Below are 14,910 nucleotides of genomic sequence, written 5' to 3' on the forward strand. Positions count from 1 at the left end.
ACCCCCTCAGTAGTAAAAAAAATAAAAATAAAGAAGTAAATACGACAAAAAAAAGCGTAAACCGACACAATAAAAGGTTGATAAAAAGCCCCATGGCTTGCTATCCACAACAAGGCAAAGTATAAAAGCTTTCTTTTTGTACAAGATATAAAATATAAAAAAAAAGAGAAACACACAGTAAAGCTTAGCATCCAGCACTTAATAAGAATAATTAATAATAGTAACAACAACAACAATAATCATAGTTATTCATAATAATAAGACATGTTATCAGCCTCACTTGAATTGTCAATAACTTTTGCCAAAAAATTCAGAAATAATCTTAAAAATCAGTGTAGACTCTTTCTAGACGCCAGACTTTCATTCAAACGTACACACATGCGCACACACACACACAAGCGCACACACACACACATACGCAGACACAGAGAGGGGAAAAAAATGGTTCTCAATAAATAACAAATCAATATTACACTCTCTACAAATACTGAAATCTCTGAATTTCAAGCACAACGTTGAATCCTTTATCTTTACACCTCGCAAAGCAGGAGGAACTGGAGCACGCAAAAGAGTAACCACGAAAAGTGTCTGCATATTCTGTGTGGAGAAACTGGAATTTACACGTCTGAGTAAAGAGGAAATCAAACAAAACAGAATAAAACCAGGGAGAGAGAAAAAAAAAAAGGTGTGAGAGACTTGGCTCACAGGTCCTATCTTCACAAACTTCAGCACGAGAGACAAGCGAGAGAGACAAAGAGTGTTTGTTAGTGTAAGGTAGGTCCACTGTGCACTCGCATCGACTGTCAGAGCAGAAACGTTTTGTTTTAAACTCCCCAATTTGTAAAAGCAAAGTTCATTCTCTGTCTCTCTCTGTCTCACACAGCCTTCATTTCCCCTTTCTTTTACATCTTTATGTACAAATCTCCAGCTTCTGTTGGAATGGATCAATAGAAACCAGGTGGTGAACTTAACAGAAGAAAAGATTAAGGACCCCACTGAAAAGGCATAGGCTCTATGATCAGCAATCTGCACAAAGATTCAGTGATTTCTATCTGGCGATAACAGTCAGAGAAGACATAAGGTACATCCTTAAAGGTAGGTGCGGTCACCGAGTTGTTCAGGTAAGTAAAGATCAGATTAAAAATGTAAACCATGGGTTCAGGACTTTGATAGGAGTCAGTTGTTATTAAAGTGCAAGTCTGTGGCAGTAGGACTCAAAAAAGAAAATGTGTCACTTGGGGCATCGCAGTCCCCCAACCCTGACACTTGATCTTTGCAATAGATTTAGACTCTCGCTTTGAGACGCCCTCGTTTCCTGGCTGTCCCCTCCCCTTACTCTGCCTGTGATCCTCGGTTTCTGCAATGATTGTGATGGCAAACATCAAAGTTGCAGTCTAGCGCCGGCTGCGTCCTTGGCAGCCCGATACCTGTTGTGACAGAGCAGAAAACGGCTGGACTCCAGCCTGAACCCTCGAGAAGAAGAAGAAACACAAAAACACTGCATCTGAAGTGGAGGAGGTAAGCGGAAAAAAGCCTTGCACTCAAGCCATCTCTTGATTACTCTTCTTCTATGGCGGTCAAGCTTGAGAAAGTGTGTATGCGTGTGTGCATGTGTGTGTGTGTGGAGTGTTTGAGTGTTTCGATCATTGTCGTGCATCACCCTACAGCATCTCCGTACAAAGGAAGGCCTGCCCACAGTGGGTGGGCGAGTGGGTAAAGTGAGCAGAGGAATCTGCCTGAGAGATCAGAGGAGATCTCCAGAGATTGGTTGACGAGCCACAAGCAGGAGGCTTGACGGGTTCTACGAGATCCAAGCAAAGTCCTTCTCACTCCCATTCTGCTGCTCCCCCTCCTGAGCCGAGGAGTCGCTCTCCTCCTTCTCATTGTCCAGTGCTCTGTGCGCCTCGGCGGCCATCCCTGAGTCCTTCCACTTCCCCGCCTCTTCCTCCCCTTCTCCCAAAATCTCACCGTCCCCTTCCACCATCATCTCCTCCTCCCCGTCCCCATCGCACTCCGCCTGGTCGTCGTGAAACCGGTCCCCAGGATAAAGCTCCTCCTCGGGGGAGATGTCCCCGCCCGTCTCCCCGTTGTGGTCCAGCAGCGCGGCCATGCCCCTGCCCGAGCAGTCGGCGCAGACCCCATGCCTCCGAGAGCCGTGTTTGATCCCAACACTCGCAGCGGACATGAAGACCCGGCTGCACACCTTGCACACGTACTTCTTGTCCTTGCTGTGGACCTGTGGGACGGAGACACAGCATTGTGTGTTTTTCAGTGATACTTTGGATTTCAATTATTTTTTTTTTTTTAAGTTTCAGTAATTCAGTTCTAAAAGTGAAGCTCATCTAAATAGATGCATGATACACCATGATTATGTATCATGAAAATGTATTTCAAGTATTTATTTTTTGTTCATTTTGATATTTATGGCTCAGAGCTAATAAAACACATTTTCTAAGAACATTTTAAGATTACATAAGCCCATTTTAAAAACTTATTTTTTAACAGAAATGTCATATTATGGCCCATACAATTACGGGGAAGAGTAGCAACTTGACAGATGTCTAGTAGATCAATGACAAGGGTAAGACACACGGTCATTACTATAGAATCTGTCAGTTCACAGAATGCGCATAAAGTCACCGAATCCTAAATGTGGGGGGTCCAGAGTGAGGTTCCAGGTTCAGAGTGTGTAATCACTAAGTCAGTAAGACATGACTTACTGAGGAGTCATGTCACCTGCGAGTGTTGGTCCATTGTGTTTTTATCAAGGATGAAATCAGCACAGGTGTAAACCTGAACAATTTAGAGAACTCCATGGCTCCCTCTACTGGCAAGCTTTATGAGGAGGCCGATTTCATCTTCCAGCAGGTCTCGACTCCTGCCCACACCATCAAAAGTATCAAAACTCAGCTTAATGACCACATATGAGTGGCTTTAACTTCTCTAGCAATTTTTATTGGGCGGGCGTAATATTAAAACTTTCTAAGAATTAAAATTTGGAGTTTTCATTAATGTAAGCCATAATCATCGAACGGAACAGAAAATATCAATTTTGTTTTTTAAATTGAATAACTGATTTTTTATTTTATTTTTTGTCTTTTTTGATGACACATGCACACTTGTAACAGGACACCCCTAGGGGGCAACGGCTGCAAGATAGCACTCACCAGCGTGTGCCTCTTCATGTGTTCCCGTCTGGTGAACTTCTTGCCGCAAATTTCACATGGGTATGGCCTCTCACCGGTGTGGGATCGCATGTGCCTCTTAAGGATGCACTGGTGCATAGCAGAGAAACTGCAGTATGGGCACTTGAACTTTTTACGGATCACTGTGAAGTCGTTCACTGCAAGGACAGAAAAAGGAGGGAGGAGAAAAAGAAAAGGAAGAGGCAAAAGATTAGCTTTGAAAGAAAAAAAAAACATGACTTCTCTTTTCAGTTATTGCTTTTAATTAGCAGCATGGGCTAGAAATGTAACATCAATTCCCATGGTCATCCCAATCCCAGGCAAAGCTACAGTTGCCCTGGAAACAAGCTCTTCCTCCATGCTAAAGCAATAAAGGCATAGCGATACTATAAACACATGACACTACATTGAGTCTGCCTAAGGTGCTCTAGAAGGTCTCTGGTGTGGACTGCGAGAACACAGACAGAAAGGCAAACACAGACAATGACAAGAAAATCAGCGACACGATGGAGGGGAAACTGTATTTTACAGTGACGAGGGTTTAAAGGCACAACACACACTGTGCACATCTACTGCATATACAAAGGAGGGGGTCATCGCTTGTAATTACCTCCATCGGCTTCGGCTCTCGTTAAACATTTGACAGCACATCAAAAAAAAAGAAAAAAAAAAGAAAAAAAAAGGAAAGAAAATAGAAGAAAAAACATGCAAGGACAAATAAACCACACAACAGATTCAGGCTTTCAAATTCTGAAGTAGACGAATTCTCGTGAATGTCAGTGTGCATGTGTGCAAAACACAAATGTTGGTGGGGGGTAGAGGGGGGGGGGAGTAAAAAAAAGGAGCTGCAACAAAATTTCAGTTTTCAACCATAATTTAATCACAGCATGAATTCTACAGTTTAAAAAAAACAAAAAAAAAAAAAACATACAGATGTCTGAACAGTACATGGGTTTCAAAGATACATTATTCAGCCTAAATCTGGACATATCTTCCTGTACTTACACTTTTTCAAACGCATAGATACCACAACATAACAACTACCTCCGCAGATTTCCCATTCAGTTCCTGAGTTCCATCAAGCTGTGACTCTGTTCAGCTGCAAAATGTGCTACCTGAAGATGGGATTTCATAAAGCATTTGGCAGTTGGGAGTTTTCTGTGCATTTGCAACAGAAAAGGGACAAATTATCCCAATGGGCTCAAGTTTTGCTTTAATAAAGAGCACCTAAAAAGACAAAAGCAGGTGAATACCTGAATCATGGGTATCTTCTTCAAGGTATAGGTGTATTTGAGAAACTTTTGCTGTAACAAGACAATGTGGCAAGAAAAAAATAGGAAGTGAACACAGTTTTTCTCAGTATATTTGTTTCTAATGCTTCCACAGACAAAGTTCCAAAGCAGATGTTGATAAAAAAAAACCCAAGTAATCCACTACCACAAAGAAATACGTCTATGAATTATGTTGTAGGAAATAAGGTGAAATAACGCAGGGTAGTTGTGATGAAAAGAAGCTTTAACAATACACAAAAACACAAGAGAACAACTAAAATCTCCCATTATTTAGAAAGCAAATACCCCGCCTATCATTGTCAGAAAATATCAGCTGTTTTGGTCCTGAGTGATGAATTCTAAAAAGTTTTCTCTCATTACCAAGATATCACACAACAAGCTCCAAGACATCGCTTATGGAGCCCTTTCTAAATCTCCTAAAGTTCCAATGCGTACTGCACAGGTTAAAAATCTGGACGTGGAAAGATTATGACTTTACAACATGCCAGCCGCATCCTGGTGCTCAATGCAAGACAAAACCATTGCAAGACAAAATCAGAAGAACAATCAGAATTGTCTAAGGGTCAGGGGTCACTTACAGAGAACTTTAGAAAGCCCAAAAACAAAAAGGCAAGCACACTGCCAAATGGCCACTGTGCACACTCACTGACACTCACCGCACAAGGCTCCATTGTTGGAGGAATAAAACAATTCAAAGCTCTTTCAAAATTAGCAGCAGAACATGTGGACAAGCTCATGAAATAATAGTTTGGTCATATGGGACTAAAATGACCCTCTTTGGACGTCACTGCACCCAGTGCGTTTGGAGACGGAATGGTGCTAAACTTCACCACAAAAACTCTGCACCACCAGTGACGTTTAAAGGTGCGTATGTCATGCGATGGTTTTCCAAACACAGCAGACTTCATACGGTTAAAAGGAAGGATAGATGGAGAATTTTACCGAGACATCCTTTATAAGACCCTGAAGTGAGTGGGATGTTATGTCCTACAATGTTCCCAAACACACAACAACAAAAATCCACAGAAAGCTTCTCGATTGGTCCAGTTAATTACTTGAGTTGTGTACAATTTATCTGTGGACAGAACTAAAGTGCCCCTCTCTCATAACCCTCTTTCCTGTCAAAGTACTTTCATATAAAGGCCACTAGAGCCAACAAAACCTTTAAAAAAAAAAAAAGACCTCCTGAAGATTTGAAGTCAGTTTTTGTTGAAATATGGGTCAAAATTACACCAGCGTGATACATGCCACTAGTTTTTCTAAAAAAAAGATGTCCTCAAGATGTTATTACCAAAAACGATTTTTGTAGTAAATACTCGATTCATTTCAGTAAACGTGTCTTCGTACTTATGGCAATTCTTTGTCAATCCACTTTATCACACACACATTTTTAAGTTAATTTGTGATTCTTTGTAGGTGTGTATTGCTTAGGTCGTTACCAACATCTGACATGAATTTCATTTCAATACCCCAGTGACAAATACATTTACTGAGAAAGACAAGTTTTCAATATCGGGTTCTACTGTATTTTGCTGCTCAACTATCGTAAACTCAAAGCAAAAGTGTTTTGGCAGAAACTGGTGCGAATTCACATTAGCAATGATTGTCAAGCTCTTGTTCAGTCCAACTGCTGCTCACCAACACAGCCCTCACTGTCTCCCTTATTATTATTCATATGCGTTTTTCCACTTGTCTCACTTGATTCCCCATTTTCTGCCCGGAGCACACCACAGCGCCATTATCGCTCTGCATCCGTGACATCACTGAGCTCCACTGGTTTAACAGGCCTCTGCCCCTCGGCCCTCGCTTCCACTTCAGATGTGGGGGTCAAGAGGTCAACAGGGGGGCCGAAGCCGTGGAGGACCGATTACTGCCCAGGTCCTGCCCTGCTCGGCCACTACAGCACTCACAGATCTGGATCTAAGAAGGTGGCCGGAATAAAGAGAGAAAATGACACCAACCAACCCCCATCCAAGCTGCTGCTGGCCTATTGTTTTAAGCAGGCTTTGTCTTCTTCGGCACATCCTCTCCATCTGTGCTCATCTGACAGCTTCAGAGCGTCAGAGCGACTGCTGTGAGTCCATCTTATCTGGACCTATCACAGGATTTTTTAGAAACTATCTTTCTATTCTATATAATAGTGACTCGGGTGCAAAAAGTCTTATTCTCTTCTCTTTTTGCAGTCCTGCAAAGTTCCTGCAGGTGGTGTGGTTGTTTGGGCTTCAACCCACTATGCCTGACAGGTATGGGTTCCGTTTTAACGTCTTTGTGCACGTAATGCATGGGTGGACACAAAGATTGAGATCTCTCTGCCTAAAAAGGAGATGAAAGCGTTAGTCACAGTGGTGACTGGCGACAGAGAACCAGGCAAGTGGTTCAAGTTGAGGAAGTGAAAATACACCCCCCGTCTGTCGGCTCGGCACGGCAGTGAAAAGTTATTCACCTGGTTTATGGGTTCAGATAGTTCTTACTAAAACTATTCAAACATTGCATAAATTATGGGTCAAAAGTTTAATGGGTGTTCCGTTGGATTCATTTTGCATAGCAATTGTGCACTTCTGACAAACTGTCATAAGTTTAAATGGGTTATTATTACATAATACTAATGGAATGATATTTAACAAGGTGTAAAAAAAAAAGAAAAAAAAAAGAAAAGTGCTCCACACGTTTGATCATAAGGAATTCTTCCATTCCGAGAGAATAACACCACAAAGCATTTTTGGCATGAATGTGAAATGTAAGTGAAGGTATAATTCTAACTACAAATGGGTATGAGTGACTCTACAGGCCTTCCACGTCGATACTGCCATTGTAACTGTCAACTTTCAGGTGTTGGTTTAGCCGCCACAGCGGGTCTGTAAGCCCACCCTGAGACATTTCCATTCCAGTGCTGCCTCCCAGTATGGCTCCTGGCACTAAGGCCACCTGGCAGCACACTTTAACGTGCGTTGCCAGGTTCTTCTGGGTGCTAAAAGCCTTGGCACAGGCCGGGCAGGTGTGCCCTCTCTCTTTGGAGTGCACAGAGGACAGGTGCCGGTGCAGGTCTGTGCGATCCCGAAAGTGCTTCAGGCAGTACACACATTGCATCAGCTTCTTCTTAAAGTGGATGGTCTTCTCGTGACGGTCCGCGTTGGATTTGAGGGTGAAGCTGGCGGGGCAGTGGGAGCAGAAGTAGCGGGCCGGAACGGGCTCACCCACTCCGGGGCGGTAGAGGGTCTGCCCGAAGAGGGGAGGCTGGGGCTGCGACTGGTGACGCGGCTGGATTGGCTGGTGGAGAGGACCCGGCATGCCTGGCCAGTCCAGGGACAGGGCCATCAGAGACAGGGTGTGGTGGTACTCGTGTTCCCTGAGATGCTCCAGGCTGCTGAACAGCCGTTTGCACAGGGAGCAGGCGAGCCCCTGTGAGAAGCCACCGTGCTCTGGCAGGACTTTTTCCCCTGATCCAGCCTCCTCACCCAGCGCGAGCGGCCCTTTAGATCCCGTGCCAGGTACGGACACTGACGCAGGCACTGACGAGCCACCGGCACAACTCCCCTCGCCCATCTGATCCCTCTCGACAGGGGACTGGTCATCTTCCAAAGCTGAAATAGCAAGGAGTTTAAGTCAGAAACAAAAAGGAAACTCCAATTTTGACACATTCTCTATATGTTAAGTTTTGAACTTTACCTGTGCTGTAGTCTTTCATGTCTTCTCTCTCCTTTATGCTCCCCTGTAAGCACAAAATATTCCGTTATGCGACACACATTTGTGCAATCTGTAAGGAATGTTGTCTGGGCATGCAGAAGGCAGGAAGGGGGTAAAGCTGTGAAAGCAAACCCTTTTTATAACATGCATAAACCAGATATAAAGAAATAAAAAGTTCAAAGAAGGAAAACATGGTCATAATTATGCAAAAACTGGTTAAAAGAGGGAGAAACAGGAAGAGAGCAAACAACAAAATCTGCAGTCATAAAAGAGTTTAAGATACTACATAATTTTAGGGGCTGACACTGATAAGTAGAGATGTTATTAATGGGTACACTAAGGACTTTTAAAATTAGGCTTGTTGAAAGGTTACCTGCAGTTGCTCACTTTAGCGTGAGTCTGTATTACTTGTCCATGAGGCTAAAGCTAACAGCTAGCCAGAGAGGGACAAAGACCAAGGTTCCAAATATTTTTATATTTCTAAATCAAACACTTTCCTAGATTAACATTTCTCAATTTTTCTGTCAGTTTTGACAACATTCTGAACAATTCATCGCAAAACATTTAGCTCAGTTGTTATTATTATTATTATTTGTACATTTTACAAATCACGAAGCAACATGATGACCTTTAATTTGATACTGTGGTAAAAGACAGTTTAAGTGTCACTGATTTGCTTGCCCTCTGCAGGTCACGTTTAAAATCCTCAACAAAACCGGTTTAGAGGAAAAACCGTAGCGAAAAGGTTCTTTTTAAAATTTTGAATAAGTGGGAATTTATTGGTTTATTCCATCAATAAGTCAAATACAAAATAGCAGTCTATGATTTTTGACAAAACAGGAGTTTTGGCAAGTCAAACACAAAATAAGCCACTACATACAGATTAAATTTCAAGGTCCTTAATTTTACATACAACTTGGAATTTGATGGGAAGAATAAACCACGGAACATCAAAGTGTCTATGCAAACACTGATTTATGAGCTTAAAAAACTCTGGCCACAGTTGTAGTGTGTGTAGATTTACATAAAAGCTGAGGATTATTTACACATAAAACAGAGGAAGGTGGTGGTGCAGCACCAATGATCTTCCTGTGTGAAACACAGAACAAAGCATTTAAAGAGTTTCTGGTCAGGGCAGCGACCTTGCAGAAAAGCACGGCGGTGTAAAAATCAATAAAACAGTGTTACCTTAAAGCACAAGAATAATTTAGTTTTTCGCCTTTACATTCTACAGTTACTCTGACTGACAATGCTTTACATGTTCTGTTCTTTATAAAGTTGCAGCTGTTGAATATTTTAATAATCAAACACTCAAGTAACCGACCAATCAAATATGTATGTAGTACACCCGGTGTCCAGATTTTCTGAGATTTTTTTTGTGGAGTTTGCTTATTTATATTTATGATGACAAAAGAAAAATAAGCAAAAGCTGTGTCCTTGCTTTCCCCCTGTCAGAACTGAATCTATATTTAAGATTGGGCAGGATTTGATTACACGCTTCTGTCTATTTGTCTTGCAAAGTGAATTAAAATTAAACTTCTTTTGAATTGGCCCTGTATAAACAAACTGGAATTAACTCAGTAAAATGGTGCACATTCCCATGCACATTCAAATCCATCATCTACGGCCCAATTAGAAATGCATAATCTTGATCTTATGTCTTTGTTCAAAGATGAGTTGTCAGGATGTCTTGAGCATCAACTAACAGGTTGTTGTTCTTTCTCATAAAATCCTCCCCAACAGGCATTTAGAGAGTGAACAACCTAAAGTTGTTCGATAGTTCCCAATATTTTCGTCTGCGTTGTTTTGGAAAAATATTTGGTAAAAAAAAATAAATCTAACGGCAGGTGTGCTGGTCATAGGATCATAGGAATTTGAAATATAGAAGACCACCAGCTTGAGATTCTTTAATTTGAATATGTCAGGTTCATTAAAAAAGGGATTGGTAGAAAATCTGTATTTACAGGCACTTAAAGCCACTGGATCGTTCAATCTGAGGAACAGGGAATCTGAGAAACTGTGATAGTTGTTATCCATGAAAGAAATGACCATGTAAAGAATATACAACTGTAGAGTAGGGAAAGCAGTGAATTTAAAATGCTTTCCTTCCTACGGTATTTTTAGAAATTGAGTCATTTGAGGTATTGATTCAGACCGATGTTTCCGTGCATAATTCTCACAGGAAGATCACTTTTGGCACCCCACCTGCCACCTTCATTAACCATGCAAAAGAGTTGTTGGTTTTGGTGAAAATCATCATCAAATGCAAACATTACCACAGCTTAACAGTTCATTTTCATTAAACCTCTGGGATGTTTTTTTCTTTTCTTTTTCTTTTTTAAGACTGGAGTTATTTAAGATACTAAAAATCAGCTTTGGTTTTGTACCCCCTGTGCAAATCATTAGCTTTAGGCTGCAGGACCAAATAAAATTGACACTTAATGAACTTCCCCAGAGCGGTATCTGCTGCAGGTCACCTACATCTCACTTCGAAAGTCCAAAACTATCTATTCAATGCAGGGATGGGAAACTACAATCCTCAAGTGTCGGGGTTCTGCGTGATTTCTTTCCATGCTTCAAACGATTAAATTACTTCCTTGCATGTCTTTAAGTTCTAAGGAGGCCTGGTAACAAACCATTTGATTCTGATGTGTTGAACCAAGAAGAACTAGAAAAGATGCAGGATAACAACCCTTAAGAAATGACTTTTTTAATACCGTCTAACTAATGCTCGCAGATCTTTCGAGGTCTCAGTAAGGTGCAGCCAAAACCCATCTCATCCCTTCTGCACCAGAGTAAAACTCTACCCCCGTCTATCCACACCATACCCGTGCCATTCCTTCACCCCCGCCTATTTACTCAGCTCCTTCACTCTTCCTCCTCCTCCTCCTCTCTAAGAACAGAACACCATGCACTGGGCAAACAGATGGCTTGTCCGTAGAGATAGGAAGGCTTGTTGGGAGGCAGGTCCACTGAAATCAAATGCTGCTCCTAAATGCTTGCTCACACGCACACAAACTGGCACAACACACACACACACGTGCGCACGCACACACACGCCCACTCTCCTCCACATACACACAGAAACACTCACACACACCTACACACACACACAGCAGAACAAACAATTTCCTGAGCCACAAGACCAAACCTCTCTTTGTCTTCTAGTATTGATTCTACTCGGTCTCATCACACTACCTTTGCCCGTTATCTGCTATCTCTGGGCGCATGCTGCCATTGTGACTAAAGGTGTCATCTCTGATGTAACCACTATAAACTACATTATCTCTAATGCCATGCAAAGACGCCCTGCTTCAAGGCAAACTTGGGTCTGGCTATATTAAAAGACTGCCTGAGAAAGGAGACTAGAGGGAAGGGTGACAGCGATCTGAAAGAAACAGAGTCAAAAGCATAAAAGAAAGGCAAAAGAAAAAACACAGGCAGCTTTGTTAACTTCAGTGCAGCAGGAAATGTAGCATATTTACACAAGAAAGAGACACAGAAAAGGGCTGAATGAGATATAGAGGTGCAACATGATGAAAAATTACCCCGCATTAACTTTTTTTTTTTGCACCTCTCAACGAGGCATGGGCCGGTAAGAGATTCTCATGGTACGATAACCTGACGTTAAAGTGCCACTAATTCACAAAATTGTTGTACTGAGACAAAAAAACAAAAAACAAACTGTAATTGCTTTTTGTTATGAACAGAAAACTACAATGTTACCTAATGGATTGTTTATATCTATGCATAGCTCGGTGTTCTGCTGGTCAGGATTGAGCTGCAGGTTTTACAGGTTTAAGAAGGGAACCTGGACATTCCTCTCTGGCTTGTTTTGGTGGGATCCCGAGGCGTCCCCAGGGAAACGTGGTATCTCTAATGAGTTCTTGGTGTGCCACGTGGTTTCCTCCCAGTACGGCATCTCGAGATAACCTCCAAAGGGAGGCATCCTGATTAGATACCTGAATCACCTCAAGTGACTCTTTTCTGTGTGCAGCTCAGAACACTTCACCCCAACGCCAAGTCTGAGATCAGCGACCTTGCGGGGAAACTTTATTCAACCACTTTTTCCCCGGGTCTCATTTTTCTGCATCTTTTGTCTATAGGTGAGTGCCAAAACATAGACAAACAAGAAATTAGAGAGCTTTGCTTTATGGCTCTTTCCCTCTTTCCACAGACTGGAACCGCAGTAAGGTAAAATTGTCACCAATGTTCCTGCTCAACCCAATCAACTTCTAACGACAAGATACTCCTCACCTTGAAGCTTCGGTTAGTAACTTTTTTAATAATATGTTGTTTTTTTGTTTTTTTTTTACATATTTGTTAAAACTCTCTTTATGTCATGATATTATAGTGTGTGACAGATAAATTGTGAAAAAGTCAATACTTTTTGGTCAAATGGTCATCCTACTGCCATTTGCAGAAATGCATCCCTCGGTCAGAAACAACCAATCAGAGCCAGGAGGAGGGTCTTTACGTGCTACTGATTGGTCGTTTCTGACCGGAGTCATGTATTTCTGCAGATGGCAGTAGGACCACAGAGGAAGGAGGCAGGGGAGCTTGATTTTTTTTTTTCCCCACAGGTTATCTGAATCATATTATCCTTCCATAACATAGTGTCAGTTTTGACAAATATATAAAAAACATAAAAAAAAACTTACCAACTGCAGCTTTATGGCATAAATTGACCTCCGACTTTGAGGAAACAGCCCACCTACTTCTATTCTCTCAACTGAGAACCTTGACATTAGAATGTTTTCCTTTCTCTTTTAGTGTTTACTAACTGTTCTTAGAAAGGTAAAATATTTCCAAACGTCTGAGTTTGTCTTTGCTGTAGCAAAGAAAATAAGTGAGATATGCTTCTTTCAGCCATCTTACAGGCAGTGTGCAAAAACAGGTGGAGAATGGGGGAACGTGGCACTACTTAATGTTCCACAGGGGAGGCAATATTTTTGTTTGCCTTGGCACTCTTTCTGTAGCATCTAATTTCACTCTAAACCCAAGTAAATATATGACAAAAAATCTTTTGGAAGGATATTTAAAAAAAAAAAAATACATATACTTATCAGACCTTCCCACCAGTAACCGGCCCATGCCTAGTCTCAACCCCCTTGAGTGTGTAGAAGCAGGCTGAAGTTGCCACCTGGGTGCTAAACTCCTTGTTCCAAACTTTTATCTCTCAGGCGGAGTGGCACCCAGTGAGCAGCCTGCACTGTGGAGCTGACCTTAGTTCGGTGTGCTTACCTCCGGCAAGGCGGAGGGCTCTGCGCCCTCGGGAGCCTCTTCTACTTCCATGTCCAGTCCTTCTGAGTGCAGCGGTGTCGCCCCGGCCCGCAGCCCAGGGGCCTCCAGGGGCCGAGGCTCGGCTAGGTGCAGTGGTGTGGGCGGAGAGGGTGGGCAGTATGCTGATGTTGATGATGGCAGATGGGGTGGTGGTGGTGGTGGTGGAGGTGGTGGTGATGGTGGTAGATGAGGAGGAAGAAGAGGAAGAGGAGGAGAGGAACCAGCGCCCTGTTTGTTATGAACAGCGGCCCCCGTGGCCCCTGGCCGGAGTGCGCTGCAGTAGTTGTTGGAGCGGAGCCCTGAGGAGCACAGGAAACGAGTCTCACCCACCCACTCACGTACAACTGCAACCCTGCTAGCAGCTGGGCCACCAGAACACAACGGGAGAGAGTGGGCAGGGGGGCACACAGAGGCTGCCAGTGCTACGCTAACAAACACTGCAGAGAGGGGGAGGAAGAAAAACTCAAAAGTTTCACTTTCCACCAGCTGAGGGGAAAGGGTTAGGACTTCTCTTCTCTCTTTCTCTCTCCCTTTTTTTTTCCTTTGCTCCTCTGCTCTCCTTCTCCTTCCACCCACATGTGTGCGCAGAAGATGGCAGCATGTGTGTGTTTTGGGAGAGCATGTGCGTGTGTGTTTGTGTGCGGCAGTGAAATGCTTATAAGGAGAGAGGGCTTGAGGATCCTCTGTAGCGTGGAGGGAAATAGTTTTGGAGAAGAGCCATCTTGCAGCTCAGCTGAACACTTTTTGTACAAGCTGGGCAAAGGATGACTACAAGAAAAGCGTGTAAGATGTTTACCAGCAACAAGTGAAGGCACGCTGGCTGGAGAATTTGAAATTTCAGTTCATACACACGAGCGTTTCTGCTAACATTAATATCACCGTTAGCTCACAGCACAAGTGAAACTATTTCTCTCGTAACAAGATAGTCTGTTGCAAGTTGTCCTGCAGTATGTTTGTGTTTGGGGGGGGGGGATTTCTCCGGAGTTATGCAGTGGGTTCGCCATTCGCTGCCCTCCTCTGCACAATGGATAGAATCACACATACATGAGGTTTGATTCCTGGAATGTTAAACTACCACGCCTGACACTCCCCACTCCCACTGAATGAGAACACACACAAGAGTCGAAATCCCTGTCCTCCTTCTCGCCCACCCCAGCAGAGGCAGAGGGAAAAACCTTAGGAGCGTGGAAGGGGAAGTGGAGGCGGAGAGTAAACGAATGAGCCACAGGTGAGGCAGAGCAGCTCATTAACTAATGGCGTTCTGGCAGAAGACACCTGTCAGACGCGTTATTATGGAATAACTCCCGTTGTTAGCTGGCTCTAACGGCGTCTGAGTTTTACTGAGTTAAGACAAACTCAGGTTGTGGCGTGACTAGGCCATCTAATTGGACTGCTGTCCTGGTATAAGATATACAAGCATTTCAGGGGAATCAATTTATTGACAGAAGTGTGTCAGCTACATTAGT

At 42.9% G+C, this 14,910-nt stretch overlaps 1 protein-coding gene across 2 annotated transcripts in view; it reads right to left on the reverse strand.

Moving 5' to 3' along the window:
- Position 1: 1 nt before the first annotated feature.
- The window catches only part of zbtb46 (zinc finger and BTB domain containing 46), an 87,613-nt gene continuing 72,704 nt past the window's right edge, over positions 2 to 14,910 (reverse strand). The window contains exons 5-9 of one of the 2 annotated variants that reach the window (XM_016674115.1): positions 13,406 to 13,743; positions 8,144 to 8,186; positions 7,933 to 8,058; positions 3,168 to 3,343; positions 2 to 2,236 (exon numbers count right to left, since the gene is read on the reverse strand). In XM_016674115.1, the coding sequence (XP_016529601.1) occupies positions 1,802 to 2,236; positions 3,168 to 3,343; positions 7,933 to 8,058; positions 8,144 to 8,186; positions 13,406 to 13,743 (1,118 nt within the window). In that variant the 3' untranslated portion in view covers positions 2 to 1,801. The remainder of the gene's footprint in view (positions 2,237 to 3,167; positions 3,344 to 7,932; positions 8,059 to 8,143; positions 8,187 to 13,405; positions 13,744 to 14,910) is intronic. The other variant, XM_007557639.2, reaches the window with a different exon arrangement.

The sequence above is a fragment of the Poecilia formosa genome, unplaced genomic scaffold, assembly GCF_000485575.1.
Source record: "Poecilia formosa unplaced genomic scaffold, Poecilia_formosa-5.1.2 Scaffold90, whole genome shotgun sequence".
NCBI lineage: Eukaryota > Metazoa > Chordata > Actinopteri > Cyprinodontiformes > Poeciliidae > Poecilia > Poecilia formosa.